Below are 16,545 nucleotides of genomic sequence, written 5' to 3'. Positions count from 1 at the left end.
GACATCACTACCAAAGGGTGTCAAAGGTCGCCAGTTCCCGCGAGGAGTTTAAACTGCCATTGTAGCGAGACAGTTTTTCCACCCAAGAAACTTTTTCCAAGTGAGGTATGCGTCTTGTTGTAAGGACAGAACCGAACTCTCAGCGAGAGCCAATGGTCTGAGCATACTACAAAATGAAATTTAACAGTTGAGAAACACATGAAACTTTTAGGTTCAAATTATTACAGCTTACAAAGAGATGTGGATAGCGGACTATTTTCTTTTGATATCACTGCGCGAGTGGGTGTTTGATCGTCTGCTAAAGAGTAACTACAAGTAACTACAAGTCAAATTTAAATAAAAATAACATGAAAAAGCTAAACACATACAACTAAAAATTTATTTTTGGTTATGATAAAAAAATACCAAGAGAATGTTTGCTAAATCATTCAGCAACACTAGAAAACCCAGCTTCTGCATTCCTCGCTTGGAAAAAGTTTCTTGGGTGGAAAAACTGTCTCGCTACACCATGTCCTTTACTTTATTCGATATCTGTTTATCCTATGTTGTGACGAATATTAACATAGTTGATTCATTTAACAACTATCCTGAGGTCGTTGGTGAAAAAATATTTAACGAAGCTCAGGCTCGAGAAATATTCACTCTTCGCAAAAACCCACAAGGGTCTGTGCAAGCACTTCGCCTTTTCTCGGCTGCTTATGGGGCGACCCTGCTGTCGGAAATAAACATAAGAAGGGCTCATGTTATGATAAACAACTACATTGAGCACCTGCAGCTTTTTACCTGTTTGACTAAGCTTGATGTGGCATATTGTGGCTTAGGGGATGACCATGAACTTCTGGCGCACATCGCAAAACTGGACAGGTTACATTTTGGAGTTATTCGATTGCTGACGAATCAATGAACTGTCATAAGAACAACTCAGTAATTTACAGTCATCGATACAAAGACAACAACGGTCTTTCTTTTTCTCCACAAATTTTTCATCCTGCTTCAGTTTTCATTTCTTTTTCGCATTCTTTATTGTAAACCTGTTAAAAATAATCAAGTCTTATTTTTTAAATTACATATTTAAAAAACATAGATCCACAATGACAAGGAGCACTGAAAAAAGTTGAAATTTTTATGCTGATGCAAGATTGAGAAGACACTTGATACCTGAACACTGGCTAAAGAGATGTGTTCAGAGATGCATAAATATTATGACATACAAGCAGCTAATTTTGCTAAAGGTTTGGTTAGTGCTATACTTCTCACAAATACTAATGAAAAGGTATTAACAGAAAGGATAATTATGCATGCAGTAACGTTTATTTCTGTATTCAAATGCAGAATGTTGTTATGTATTGCAGGCTTCAGGTTTTGGTGTTGTGTGGCAATGGATTGTCAAACAATGGCATCCAGAAGATGACAGCTCCTGTACGTGTTATGCAAAAGGGTCCCTTAAATCTTCATTCTTTGGATTTGTCAGGTTTTCACTTAACATATATTTATGCATTGATGTGTAAATTGTATGTCTGTGTGTGTGTTAATACACGTCTAAGATTTTCTTGTGTAAGGTAGCCAATGAAAATGTTAATGGATTTGACAGTGCATGCTGATTTAAGAAATTTTTTTATTAATGACTTGCACCACTCTGCAGGCCTGAAGAACACTGATAAGAAGCCCAGTTAGAAGTATAGATCACACAATTTGCACTAAAATTAAAAAAAAACAGATGCAGAGAACTAGCCACACCGAGCTGGTAAGGTGAATATAGCCAACACTGTCACAAATTTGACAGCCTTTTTAACATTCGCTTTTGTTTACATTAAAAAAAAATTCTCATTAAATAGCATAGGCTGTAATGACTTAGCAACAGATCAATGATTTATCTATTAGCAAATTATGAACTTGTTGTGTAATTGTTATGGCTTCACTTGTTAGAAATCCTTCTCTTTTATTTAATATTTTGTCACAGTTAACCATTTAAAATGCAAGGAGTTTTCCAGTTAAAACTGTTTAGAGTTTTCTAATGTTAAGATTGTTGAAGGCTTTTTATAGGGGCCTTCGTCAATGTGTTGTAGAAAAATAGTACACATCAATGTTCAAAATGTATACATGCTAATTTTATCACGATCTTTTTCCCTGTTGTCAAGAAACTCCTCTAATTGTTCATGTGATGTTCACATGTGTGTAAACTTGTTCCATTTGTCTTAAAGGATGAAACTTCCAACCTAAACTTTATGTCTTCAGACTCCCAATGCTAAACCCTTTTGTTTGCATACTCCTATGCAAGTTTTCTTTGAAGCTGCCTAACTCATTATTCTACACAATGGGAAACACTTTTATAATGATATATTAAAATCAAGATACAATTACTGTTGTTGCAGAAAATTCCAGCTTGACTGCTGCAAGTTTACGTTACCTTCGTGTATTCCAGCACCTAGCTGTTATACGTCTTTCAGCCACTGGAATAAGTCATCCATGTTGCAGGCAAACCTGCCACTTTCTGCTTTCACATTCACAGAATCTTCAAGTTACTAATGAAGACTGTTTACATGTCCAGCAGGCGTTTTATGTAAAGACCACTGGCTGGGCTGCATCTTTGTTCAGAACTTGGCTTAATGAATTCCAGCAAAAACCTCACATACCACATGTGATGACACAGATACAAAAATTCTGTAAGGAAGTTTACTGTTCAGTCAGGAAAGTTTGGTGGGTGGGATATGTGGATAATTCTCTGAAGGGTTTTCATTCTCAGGTTGCTAAAAATTGAAAAAAGTTTGTCATGAACTGGGGATATTGTCTTTAGACAAACCAAATGTACATTATTGGATGATGGAGCTGAAAATAAGCTTATAAAAACTTAAGGGCAACTGCATTACAGTTTTAGACTATATGTTTGCTACAATGCTTGTTTATTCGAGATCTTCATCAAAATCACTTAAACAGTCACATATTTTATTAGATGGCAGAAAAAGGAAACGTGAGGATTTCGTCCAAGCTAATGCTGCTATCATCCCAGAAAAGCTGCTGCTGGTTAGCAGATGTCTTTGCTCCTGCAGCAGTCCGCTTGATCAGCCTTCACTAGACAAAACTCAAGCAAAATTGCACAGATGCCATAAAAGCAAACAACAGCAGCAAAGTAAGAGTTTGTCCTCATGCAGGGAAAAAGTTGTTTATGATTGCATTGCTGTTGGTGTGTTGTTGCTTTTTTTTTTATTAATGGTAGGTGTAAACTTTTTTTTATAGTGGGGCCTTTTTATATCCTTTTCCTTTATTAGTTTCTGTATTTTACAAAGGAATTGAGTTTAATCTTTGCTTGTTACTTCCCTTCTTGTCCTCAGCTTCTATGAGTTTTATTTATCTCAATAGTGCATTTGTTTCTTCATTTAGTCCATGGTCTTTTACTGTATCTAAATTCTTTCAAATTTAGCAATGAAAGGGCAGATTTTGCAGGGGAAATATGGTTCTTGACAGATTTTATGCCAGTTTAAATCTTATCACCGTAGAGTATTAGGTTTCTAAGCAGGCTTGTTTTCTCCAAAATGTTTGCACTCCAGGTGACCAACTCCACTCATTGGAAAGTCAAAGTCACACATCACAGACAAGGTGGAAACATCCTACAGAAGAAGATCTCTTTTTACTGAATCAGTATATTTGAACCTTGAGACACTCCAGCATTGATGCAAGAAACGTGGAAATGCCTGGAAAAAAATGCATGGACATCAGTAAAGAAATCTTTAGGACTGTCATTCATCTGCAGAGTGGCACATCTTTTCGCATGATTGAGAAAACTCCATACCATTTGCTTGGTACTGGATGCACTTTACTGGAACAAGACACTGGTTTAAGGCCATGCCAACCCAGCTGGCATTAAAGGTAAAGCCAACGAAACAAAGGAGTCAGATGTCCACATCTCATCCACTAGATATAGTGAACCACTTACACTACCTGTAAAATCAGTCTATTGCTGATTACATGAAGTTCAATACATGTACTAATATTACCAATGTGTATTCAGCTGTGAATTGACGTGTAATGACTAATATTTTTTAATTCCGTTTTTTTCTACTCAAGCCTTTCTTAAGGCATATAGGTTAGAAAAATATACAATATGAAACTTCTGTGGATGATGTGGGCAACATCTTGAAGCCTGTTGTCTTATTCAACAAGTATCTGTCTCGACATGCCACGTTTTGGCTCATCTAATACTTGTTTTAGAAGATTGGGGATCAGTTGTAATTAACAAGAAGTAAACCCTAACAACAAAAGCTATGTGTTCTGTATGGCATTAGATAGTAGCTGCTTGCATGGCTCATTACTTTGCGGCCAATGTAGACTGGTGCCATGTTCACATTGCATTACTAAATGGATAAATAAAGTGGAGCAGCTTCTGAGGTAACTGGTAAGCAGCAGCAATCCAACCAGCCCCCACCCACCCACCCACCCCATGCACATATGCCCAGGGCAACAAGTTAAAAATTTTCATGATTTTTTTTAAAAAATGCATTATGTATGCAAAATAAAGAGAAACCACCCAATAATGAGGGACCCTCCCTTTTCTTGTCTTGTTCAACACTTTCTAAAAACCATCATGCAAGAACCTCTTTTTTTTTTTACCATCACACCTTTTTTTCTATCAGTGAGAAGATCATATGCAACCAACACTTTGTAGACATTGATGTGATGACAGGTACCAAAAGCAAACTGCTAGATTTACAAGCTGACAAGACATTATAAATGCCTATGGAGACAAGCACTGACAGTAAAGTCATAGTAACAGGTAATAGCAAAGCAGAGATCTACATGGAGTACAGTTCAAGGAAAGAACAGTTTCAAGTACATGAACTGGGAGCTACCCTTTCTAAAAATACCAGCTGCACAGCAGACATCTGCATCAGAATTCAACAGCAATAGCAGCACTGGATGACACAAAGCATCATCAGATTTGCTACCTTGTGCAGACTATACGAATGTAAGACATGGACTCTGCCTGCCAACAAGTAGGGGAGAATACAAGCATGACCAAGTGCCTGTTCTGAATCTTGTACCAGGAATATGAAACAGTTGCAACAAAGTGCCACGTGCGCAAAAAACTGCCTACCAGAGATCCTTTGGGCCAGTAGCCATCACCATCCTGAATAAAACACCCAAGGACATGTAGGCCTATCTTATTTTACCTGGCATCCTTCTCACAGGTTGTGTATGAGGGTTTAGGTGTGCACGAGTGTTGAATGTCATGCATGGGTATGCATATCTGTATATATGTTTGTTTTTGAGCCAAAGAAAAATGTCTTGGACTATGTACAGAAGACAAAGTTTGATTTTATTTGAACCAATGGCTTCATACGAAACATACCCGCAAACAGGACTCCAGTGAACTCCATTTGTATAGAATTATACATTGTAGTTCTTGAGCAGGAGTTCTAAGGTGCATTGGCATTATGGTTGATTGCAGTTTTTATACAGCACATCTCCCTACACTCAAGCTTTGAATAATGAAGGTAAAATATAGCATGTAGTACACATAGTTATGTTCACAAAGCTCGGAATACAGTGTTTCAAAGAATCATACAAAAATAACAAAACGCTCCTTTCTAGATCATGTTTTATTGGCAAAATTTCTTAACCGAAAAGATTTTTTTTATAAGAAGAAAGCTAAACAATTCTTGCATATCCTAAAAGCACAACTGTCTACCTTACAATGAAGGAATGTCCACAAAAAACTATAATCCTAATTAGGTACCTTGAACATGACCCCAACTTCCAGCATTTTCATAGGCATGTTACTCCATTTCATTCAACTCTTCCACACCACTCCTACCCCTCACCACCAACAAAAGTTTTTTTATAGTGCTTTTTCAAGAACTCTCCAACTTTTCAGGAATTTTCAGTTTATCTCATAATCTAACAGCAATTACTATTTACCATCCTTCCTACTTAACTGGCCAAGAACTATTAAGATGAGAGTGCAAAACAAATTTCAGCAAGATCGACATTGTGAAAATAGAACAGAGGAACCCCCAAGACTGCAACAAAGAACTATGCAGCAGCTGGAGAAGATACTCACCTGCTAGAACAGCATCATATGCATGAGGTACATATATAGAGAGAAAAAGTGTGAAACCAAGAAGCATAGGTTGCAAAAGTATGGAGTGAGCAGATAACATGAACAGTAGGAAGAAGTCTTTGTACAGCACACCGAGACCATGGTCATGAGCAGAGAAGTGTTTCTTAAAAGTGCACTTAATTATTATGAGACAACTAGAGAACAGTTGACTGCTTCAGGAATGTCCTAGGGATGATGACAGGAACACATCTGATTTGAGAGGGACTGTACCCTGATAACAGAATTTTCTAAGACCATTACTGGCTTAGTGTTTAAGATGGTCGAGATGTGTTGATTACTGTTCCCAAAGCATGTGTACTAGGCATCTGCACCAGAAGATGGCTAGAAACCGACATACACATCACAATGTTAAAAATCAAAATGGTTCTTAACGAATAACAATGTTAGCATGGGTTTACAGTTTCCTATGCATTAAGCAAGCCGTAGTAAAGTCTATGAAAGCCAAAAAGGCATTTTTTTTGTTATTGTTGCTAAAACATGCTGATCAACCGTGGAAATGAAAGAAGTGTGAATAAAAGTTTCTTCTAGCCTATGAGCAACTTAATCTTTTCTTGGTAGTTGTTAGATTGCACAAAGACGAAAAAGACTTAACAATGAAAGTAGTCGAAAAATAACCCAAACAAAATTCCAGTGCTAATATGCAAAGAGTAAGTCTTTTAAAATGGAGATCTTTCCATTAAACTACAAACCTAACCTAATTAGACCACTTGTCAAAATTCTGAAAATTTAGTTCATCCCCAAAATTATAAGATATTAAAGCACTTTCATATCTACTGTCTCCTTAACTTTAGCCTAACTTTGCTATCTTGTATTCACATGAAACATTGTGAAATATTCTAGTATTTGATGCTTCCTTGCTTGTTTTTTGTGTATGTGTCTGCATATTTGTGAAAGAGAGCATGCATGCCCAAATACACTGGCTTGTCTTTAGCACATCCAGGCATGCCACAATATTCTTTTTTCTGCATGCTCAGGTGATGAATCAACAAGTGTGGAAGCCCACACTTCAAGTTGGGGGACAAAAAAAGACAGCAATTCCACAGACAGCATCAGTACCTGCCAGAAAAAAGTAACAAAATCAGTTAAGATTTACCCATCTGTTGAACCCACAAAACAAAATAGAATACACTTAATAACATATTACAGAAAACAGATCCTTATATTACACCATTCCTTCAATACTGCATGCAAGCACACTGCCAGTAAAGTGCTTTAAAAAAACCTGCATGAGAGGTGGTCTTCAGAGGATGAGTGAGGCTTGGATTTTTCTAGTGAGCATCACATATCCATTAATCTTTGTCTTCTACTAAAAAAATATAAAAAAATTTAACTTCAAGATGACTGACCACAAAACAAAGTAAAATCTGGCAAGACTATCTTTTAGGTTTGGACATCCTTTATAAAGGAATTCAGGTGTTCCGAATGTTTTTGTGCTTTATTCTGCTTTTCAAGCAAAGTAAGCACAGAAATGTGTAAGATCCACGAGAGATAAGATTTACATGTGAATAGAGACTTTCAGTTTTTGCTGGAATCAGTCATCATATAATTCTTACCATCTTCTGGAGTTACAGAAGTTAGCCTACAGATACACTGATTTCTTTCTTGCTGCCTAGAACCACCCCCGCAAAAAAAAAAGGGGGGGAAGGAAATCCTGTAATTTGCTTCTATACATGAGCGCAAGTTTTGAAAAAGAAGAATCAGCACACATATTGATATCTTGTAGCCAACTCTCTTAGTGTATGGGGAGGAAGGACATGACATGTTGGTTTACAAAAAATGCTTGATGTAACCGTAAGAAATGTCTGTACAATCAAGAGTACATATGAAGAGAAAAGCTTTCAGCATATTGCCATTTGCCATCCAATTCAATGTCTCCATGTCATTTTTGCATAAAGTTTATGAGTATTTATGAAAGGCTCACGCTGAATTTCACCACTTTAACTTTCAGGTGCTAGATTTCCGTCACTAGATGTAACTTAAAAATAATGTAGATTCTGTCCAGCAGCTGGTGGACCTTGTCTCATTCCCCACCCCCCTGATGTATTTGTTTCCTCTGCTGCTATTTGTTAAGTATATAGAGCTCACTGCCAAGCAGGATAATGTCTTTTATAAGTTGTTTTATTTATATTTTATCTTTCACTTTTTTCTGTCCTTCAGATTATTCTAAACATTTTCTTGTTATCCCTGGAAATAAAACAGAGTCAAGAGTGCTAGGTCACTAGGTCTGAGTCAAACCTCGACCGCTTGTCGCCTGTCCCTTTGACATGGGATCGTGAGTGTGAACTGGATCGTGAATGACTGTCAGAGGAAGAAGAACGGCTGTGATGGCGCTTCTTTCCACCTGATTGACGTCCTTTTGATGAAGACCTGTTAACAAGCACATGGGTTTCATCAAATAAAAAGCCTACCTACCTTGTTATCCATGCCCACCAAACAATTTACAATAACTATAGACGTAAAAAATAATTGGCAGGTTTGGTAACTTATGTATATTCACTCTCAAACAAAGATCAATTATGATATTTATCATCCAACTGATGTCAATGATCCAGTAAAATCTGCACAAGAAAAATTTGATATATCTTAGATGCCATCTATCAGTAAGATTTTTCCCACGCAACAATGGAGAGATTTGGTCTACTTTGGGTGGACTCTATCACATGATATAAAGATGACATAACACCACTACAATCATTACAAAACACGATAAATGGCTTAGTCTGACAAAACACCATATATTCATATAGAGTGCATCTATGATCAATGGTCTCAGAACTTACCTGAAGTTAGCAAATGGTCAATGAAAAGCAAAATAACTATGCAGGTGACTGATATTGCAGCAAATAAAAAAGCAAGTGAATTTTTCATTTGTCCGACAAAATACCCTACAAACTAAAGTATGAGGGAAACTGTAAGGTGAGCTCAGTGGCCTTTTACATGGAGACAATGTTTACCCAATCTTCACAATGGATGTTGCTGAGCAAGGTAAATGGCTGTATTATGCAACACCACAGCCACGTCAGCCTTTATTTGCGAAATAAAAATGTCAAAACAGAAAGTGATATCGACCTTTTATCCGCTGTTACCTATGTTACCATCTGTTACCTGGACCTAGATTTTGATCGCTTCTTGCTTCTGCTATCTCCTGAAGACGATCTTGAGCCTGAATGTGACCTTGATCCTTCACTAGATCCTGAGGAAGAAGATGAAGAACTGGATCGTGAAGACCCAGATGATGACCTTGACCTTGACCGTGAGTCTTTCTCGTCTGCTGCTTTTGCACTTTCTTGCTTCTCTTTGCTGTTGTCATCATCGCTACCTACTAAATCATACTTTGACAGGTCTTCTACTTCGTCTTCCTGTAATCACACCAGTAATGAACAGAATCAACAAAGGTGTATCCTGAGTACCGCTTGATCTATTACCTCTTATGTTCTTCACCTGTAATATAACAAACTTTATAAAATGCAAAACTAAGTTGTAAATCTTCAATCCTGGACTGTGAGAAAAGTGAAACCAGACTGAAAAGACAACAACTTTTCTCTCCCTCCCAGTTTTGTCTAAAACATTGGTGCTCAATGCACCGTGGAATTTATGAATACATTTTGATTTTGTGTCTTTGTCGGACAGCTGAATACTATATTCAGACAGTTGTTGACTGTAAACTCTCTAGCTTACACCAAACTTGTGTTCCATTCAGCACCCCCTTTGTCCTTCTCATTTCCTGTTGCTTTGGTTGCTTATCCCATGTCAAGATACAGTTGAACTTCTGTAAGTCGACCTTCCGTAAGTTGAAATTCTCCCTAACTCGAATTTTAAACATCAATTGGTTGGTTTCCCATTAAAGCAATCCATATTTAACTTCTGTAGCTCGAATCCCTAGCCAAAAACTTTCACACCTCAAATAATTTTAAGCCGGTCAGCATGTTCAGACCATTTGAAAATATGTCAGAAAGTGTAAAATCGTGTATTCCTCCATTGACCCTGTGCTCAAATATTCTCCTTTTTGTATAGGAAACACGTGTGTGATGAGTGTGACTCCACCTACGCAGGATGCCAGAGTGTCTTTAAAACAATAACAAAAAATGAACATTTGGCTAAAATGAAACTTCCACAGTGGAAAAAAAATGTTCTTTCTTCGAGGAACTTCCTTAACTCGAACCTTCTGTAACTTAATTTTTTTCCATCGGTCCCTTGAAGCTTTGACTTATAGTTTTACTGTATATGCAAAGAACAGCTCCTTTATGGAGACCTAAACTTTACAATAATACGTCCTCTTCAATGTTTCCAAAACAAGGCGTTTTTAGACCACACTTAAAATTCTTGGGTGTCTTCACTCAGTTAAAAATAACATGGAGTTCCATCAACAGTTCGACAAGTAATATAGTTAGAATCATGAACCTCATGTTGAAAAATGAATTAGTAACATGTTTTTATGCATGTAAAACTTTTGTTACCAACCATTTATAACAATAACAACATATCAGTTTTTATAGGTCTGTTTTATTCTAAATCGTTTTACACAATAAGACTTAAAACCTACACTTTTACATTTTTAGCCTCTGGATGCCAAAGTGCTATTGGTGTTGTATGGCAAATAAGCAAAGCAAGAGGTTCCTCCCCTCCACTGCAAAAATCTCTAAAACTATAGCATTAGGAATGTTGCCCAATGAAAATATTTTTTTACATGATTTAAACTTTTCATGTAATTAGCACTTGCCTACATGATCAGAAACATTGCAGCTTCACCATCAAAATAGTTCTGACAAAATTACATCTTTTTGTGATGTCAAGAATCAGACTTCAGTATTACATTGATATATCTTCTTCCTGATCAAATAATGCACTTTAGCTTTTAAAAGATTTTTAAAAAGAGCATAGTGCACTCAAACAAAAATAGCAACTCAAAGTATAGTTTTATTTAAAGGGAATCTAAGCATTGCTGTACTTAAGAAAATAAAACAAAGATCAAACAGATGAAAAACAATTTTTAAAGTGTATATGAATGAAGCATTTTCCATGCTTGTGCATGTGTACACACACAGATGGTGACAATTAAGCACTGTATATAAAATGTATACACACAGATGGTGACAATTAAGCACTGTATATAAAAAGTAACAGAAAACAATCTACCCTAAGGCAGTAAGCAAACCATTTATTTATGCACCCATCTCTAATAATAATTCAAAAATATGGAGATAATTAGGCAGAAAGAAAACAGATACCCCACCCAAAGTAGCCCTTTATTGGAAAGAGAAACATGGCTGAAAAAAAAGAAAAAAAAGAAATCTGGTGAAGATTGGTCAATGAATTGAAGGACAGAAACTGACGGAACAATGTAACTAAATATGCTGCAGACAAAAATGGAGGTCTCTAGTCAATGCCCTAAGAACGACTTAAGCATGAAGAGCACTTTCATTAGTGAAAGGCAAGGCTAAATTATTTTTTGATCAGGAGTCACAGGTGAATCATACCTCATCTGAGTCCAGTTTGTATTTAGAAATGTCACCATCTTCTTCATCCTCATCTTCTTCTACCTCTTCTCCTTGTGCTGCTTCACCTTGTGTTTCATGGGCTGGCAGGTTACGTTTAGTCTTTTTCTTTCTCCCAAACTGCAATAAATGCATATCCACACACCTACGCATAAATGATCACACTTTTTTTTTTCTCCTTAATAAGAAGACATTTGTACAATTATAAAATAAGAGCAATTAATCTTCAGTATAAAACATAAGAATTTAAAGGGGGCACAAAAACAAATAAAAATGTACATAGGAAAATCCTTACTGACAAACCAATCAATTAATAATATAATATTTTAATGACATAATCCTGTGAAAAAAAAAAAAGGGAAATGTCAGTTTTACTTAACAAACCTCATCATATTCATCATCTGAATCATCCCTCTTGATGTATTCAACCACTTCATCCCGCTCCATATAACCACCTCCAAATCCAGTGCGTTGTTCAATCCGTCCATACTTAGGCGCATTACACATATTGCAACTCATCCTTCGAGCCCAGTTTACATTGCCACAGCTGCTCATGCACATAAACACACAGAATGTATAATTATGCAGGCATGCACTCTCTTACATTTTTATATCTGACTCATACAAACCCATTTAGCATTTTTCTAACAGCTCATACACATAAGCCATAAAAAGGGAATAACTATTCATAAAATTGATTGCTAAACTACCAATCTTTTTAAATCTACATTACTGAAAAACCTTAATGTCAGGGTAGCATTATTTTATGGTAACAAAAATCTCAACTGATTGGACACAGCAGTATTTTAACATTATCTTATTAAAAAAAATACAAAATAAAGAAATAAACTAATAAAGAAAAAAGTTGGTATCACGTGCAACCCACACAGCATGACAGCATATATGGAAACTGGAATATTTTATCTCTTTTTCAAAATTATGGCTACAAACCCAATCAGAATCACAAACAAATTTGATATTGTTCACACAATAAAATGTGATGCAAAATGATGTACACTCACTTAGGAGAACATTAAAAAAAAGGGATAGGGGAGACAAACAAAACCAGATGTTTATTATTATTATGAATAGATACATATACATTATTCTTTTCTATCTCTCTATGGCTCCAAACTGAATTTGTATTTTGATGTGAGTTGCTGGATATGTGTAATATGTTTATCTACAGCTACAAATATCCACAGCACTCACCTCTTGCACTGCCAGTCATCAGCACTGAAGAGACCTTTACTTTTTTCAGCCATTGCCTTGCCAATTTCTGTTCCACCTTTTTTAAACACTGTGCCATCTTTACGATCTAAAACAAGACAGCATCTTTATTAAAGGACAATGCGGAGCAAGAAGGTTTTTTTCCTTAATTATAATAATAATTGGGTAAATAATATGTGCCAATAATAAACTCTCTTAAAAGCAGCACACACTTATGTGGAGATCAACAAGAGAGCTGCTAAAGCGAGTGCTGCTTAAAGCCAACTTCACAAATATGTCTGGTCGAACAGTGGTTTCAGCCTTACCATCATGCTGAACATCTTTACTGCAGTACTCTTCCCCAGTCAGTTGTCCCCTGACCGGCACCTCTCACTGTGGGGAGCACATGGGTAGATGCAACAGCTGACAGGGCCCGCCACTCTTGCCTATTTTGGGCGATAATGAGCATGTCCTGTACAGGACGACCAGTCCAGTATTGCACAACCCTCCCCACCCTTCTCTATGAGACATGCCAAGCAGCTCAATCAGTTCAACGTGAGCTGCCTCTGCTGTCTGCTTCACATCAGATGGCAGGATATCCCTGACAAAAAAAGTCCTGAAGTGTTGCTGCATTCCCGGCATCCTTCAGTAGAAGGTGTAAGGTAAAAAGGCTGGGCATTTTTTTTTAAATAATCCTGACAGTCACTTGAAAATCAGCTGTTCTGTGAAGAACTGTGCTGGGGCAAGTATATAGCTGGAATGCAACCACAAATATCTTATACTGTCCAGTAGAAAGCCCATGCCTCCCACTGCGCACTCTGGTGCAGCATCCTCACCAAAGGAATCCATGCTGTGAGGTCAGATGGTCCCTGGTAATTTTTGCCCCACAACTATTTTGTCCCACAGCGTATGAAGATGAATTGATCACCCATGAAACATGTAGCTATTAACATCAATTACCAAAAGAGGCATACGCTGTTCAAACAATATAGATATGCAAGCTCAGATGTCTATTATAAACAGAGCCATGTGAATAAGTTGAGCCACCATTTTACTAGACAAAAATGCCAGCTTGGCAATCTGCACGCAGAGAATGTATCTTATGATGGCAAATAAACGCAATTTTTTTCTCTGAAAACCATCTTTTAAATTAAAAAGGTTTTTTTCCTCATTTTATTGTGAACTTGTATATTTGATGTTAATAGCTATACTTGTTTCATCGGTGATCAATTCGTCTTTTGGACTGGGGATGACTTCACTTTTCAGTCTTGGGACGAAATGGCCAAAGCTGGGACAAACTGACGTTTGATGTGGGATGAAATGACTGGTGGCCTGTCTTAGGGGAAGACCCTTCTGGGCCTGGACTTTTCTCAATCGGCCACCTTCAAAATCTATCGCCACTGAAACTAATTTTTCATAAGCATGATTTATTTCATAAACTTTAGAGTAAGAGCATGAGTAGACTTTCTGATGACCATTAAACATTTACAACCGTATAATGTATACTTGCATATTAAACTGACTTTAAATTTGAACTTCTCATATTATTATTACCTTTTCCGCATTTATTGCATTGTGCCCTCCTTGCGAAGTTGACATTGCCACACCTGAACAAAATTGCAACCTCTTTTAGGAGTTACACGTTTAAAAAAATCTCATCAACTTAGAAAAAGTAGTTCCTTATATGCCTAACAATGGTTCTAATATTATAAAGACTGCTTAGCAAGTAAAGTGAAAGTGTAATATTCGATAACAACCAATTTAGCTTTGTTCCGTGATTTAGCATTGAATCCAGAGTAACACAAAAGTCTTTCAGTCTGTCTTTATTTTGTGATCGCGATCGCATATTCATTTTTAAATGGTTAGAATGTTTATCAGCTAAATAAATAATTCATAAAAAATTATTGTTATGCATATAAACTAAAAGGTTAAACGTACTTCGTATCAGGACATATCCAATCGCCTTCGTTAGGCTTGAAACGTGTAGAGGCCGACATTTTCTCACTTTAATGCAAAAACATGAATCGGGGAAGAAACAAATAAAAGCAAAATGTAATATTATATGAAACAATTCTAGATTCTGGAAGCTTTCTTAAAGTATTTAAACTAAACTTTTGTTTTTTAAAAAATTGTTTCTCAAGGAAATATTAGTGGCAAAATCTACCGGTCCTGACTGTATGGTAGATTTTTAGCACCATTAGAGAGTCTGTGGGGCGACAGACGACGATTTAAAAAAATTTTAACAGCTACACAAAAAGCTACAAAAGTGAACTATTCCATTGTCTTTTTTTTTCCTCCCTCTTTTTTATGCACGTAAGGTTTCCAAAGTCCACATCGTCCCAACACCGACAGCTGGATCGTACTAAGCCCAAAATACGAATCGATTGTCAATGACAAATAGATATTTACGTAAAATATTACCAACGTATAAACGCGTGCATTACTCTTTGCACCAATCAACAGTTTCTATTTGTTCCTAATCATTCTTTGCATCTTTTATGTTTGTCTTTTAATACTTGTCTGCGCGGTTGTTGCTCCCAATCACCTTTGGTTCTCCTTGCGTACTAATTCACATGCTGTCCATGTACGACTTCTTTATCTCTATAGCGCTGATCGATAGCATGTGTTGCTAATTATTATTATTAAAGAATAAACGAATACTGTGTTTTAAAGTCTATACTAAATTGATAGGCAGCATATTAAGTGACAACAGAGGGTTTGGGGATTTGGACGGTATGCAAGGTCATATATGGCTGGGACGATTGGACTCAGGCGGTGGTCATGGGGCGAAATGGGGCAGATAACAAATGTCGCTCCTACTATTTTGTCCTTCACCCAAAGTCAAGTCGTCCCAGGTATGGTCCATTTCGACCCAAGACAGAAAAGTCAAATCGTCCCAAACGGCAATCGATCACCGATGAAATAGTAAATAGTGCGAAATGGTCTAGGGCGAAGTGACCTATACAAGAGCTTAAATGGTGGCAACACTTTTTCGCATGGTTCTGCTGAATAGGCAGTTGAGCGCGCGTATCTATATTGTTCGAATGGCGTATATGACTCGTTTGGTAATATTTATTCAATCGTTGATCGATTCGTCTTTTCGGCTTGAGACGATTTGACTTTTCGGTCTTGGGACGAATGAACATACGTGGGACGAATCGACTTTTTATGTAGCGCGAAATGACCAGCCCTTACTGGTCATGTGGACGGTGTCTACAAGAAAATGCAAACGACATTTTTTCTCTCTCTCATGGCTACCATTCACACTTTGACAAGGTTGTTGCGATAAATATTCACGCTAAAAATAGATAGTGCATATCAGAAGAGACATGGTTTTAATTGTATGCCAGTTTTCCTTGATTTGTGTGTGTATGTGTTTCTTCAAGTTAGTCAATAATACTTCCAAACACTCAAGCATACAAGTACTTGCTTCTCCATTGCGCCTTTCGTTCGAAAATCTCTGCTGCGGATGCCTTTTATTTTCTTGAGGGGCGTCAGAAGGGAGAGCAAGCGATCGAGGCCATATATAGGGGAGGTAACCTTGTTGAAGGTGGACTCAGACGACAGCTCAGCCATTTCACTAACTGGCGAGACAGTGTTGATTCAGTGTTGATCTGAATCCAGTTTTTAATTTCTTGACACCTGTTTGCCTTACTATAGTGCATTTAAACTATGTTTAAGTGACGCGATCGGCTAAGCATAGATGGATCATTAGTTGTTCAACCT

The 16,545-nt window shown here is 37.0% G+C and overlaps 2 protein-coding genes across 6 annotated transcripts; one reads left to right on the top strand and one right to left on the bottom strand.

Annotated features, from left to right (window-relative positions):
* The first annotated feature begins 22 nt into the window (after positions 1-22).
* LOC112573358 (leucine-rich repeat-containing protein 42-like) lies at positions 23-5,795 on the top strand. 3 transcript variants are annotated; one of them, XM_025253650.1, is made up of 6 exons: positions 23-56; positions 507-864; positions 1,353-1,471; positions 2,373-2,663; positions 2,951-3,127; positions 3,546-5,795. In XM_025253650.1, exons 2-6 carry the CDS (start codon positions 509-511, stop codon positions 3,644-3,646), a joined length of 1,044 nt encoding a protein of 347 aa, XP_025109435.1. In that variant the 5' UTR covers positions 23-56; positions 507-508; the 3' UTR covers positions 3,647-5,795. The 3 variants fall into 3 exon arrangements, with proteins under 3 accessions (XP_025109435.1, XP_025109434.1, XP_025109437.1); XM_025253649.1 differs by lacking the exon at positions 23-56 and having other exon boundaries at positions 332-864; XM_025253652.1 differs by lacking the exons at positions 23-56; positions 507-864 and adding an exon at positions 902-1,237.
* Positions 5,580-16,426, bottom strand: LOC112573359 (zinc finger Ran-binding domain-containing protein 2-like). 3 transcript variants are annotated; one of them, XM_025253654.1, is made up of 9 exons: positions 16,250-16,426; positions 14,758-14,823; positions 14,374-14,426; positions 12,823-12,928; positions 11,995-12,157; positions 11,593-11,730; positions 9,221-9,474; positions 8,351-8,482; positions 5,580-7,171 (listed from the first exon to the last, which is right to left on the bottom strand). In XM_025253654.1, the coding sequence occupies exons 1-9, from the start codon at positions 16,393-16,395 to the stop codon at positions 7,165-7,167; spliced, it is 1,065 nt and encodes a 354-aa protein (XP_025109439.1). In that variant the 5' UTR covers positions 16,396-16,426; the 3' UTR covers positions 5,580-7,164. The 3 variants fall into 3 exon arrangements, with proteins under 3 accessions (XP_025109439.1, XP_025109438.1, XP_025109440.1); XM_025253653.1 differs by having other exon boundaries at positions 5,580-8,482; XM_025253655.1 differs by having other exon boundaries at positions 5,580-8,482; positions 16,246-16,314.
* Between the last annotated feature and the right edge of the window lie 119 nt (positions 16,427-16,545).

The sequence above is a fragment of the Pomacea canaliculata genome, linkage group LG10 (assembly GCF_003073045.1).
Source record: "Pomacea canaliculata isolate SZHN2017 linkage group LG10, ASM307304v1, whole genome shotgun sequence".
Classification (NCBI taxonomy): Eukaryota; Metazoa; Mollusca; class Gastropoda; order Architaenioglossa; family Ampullariidae; genus Pomacea; species Pomacea canaliculata.
The sequence above is the reverse complement of the archived record's forward strand: the minus strand, read 5'-3'. Positions and strand labels throughout refer to the sequence as shown.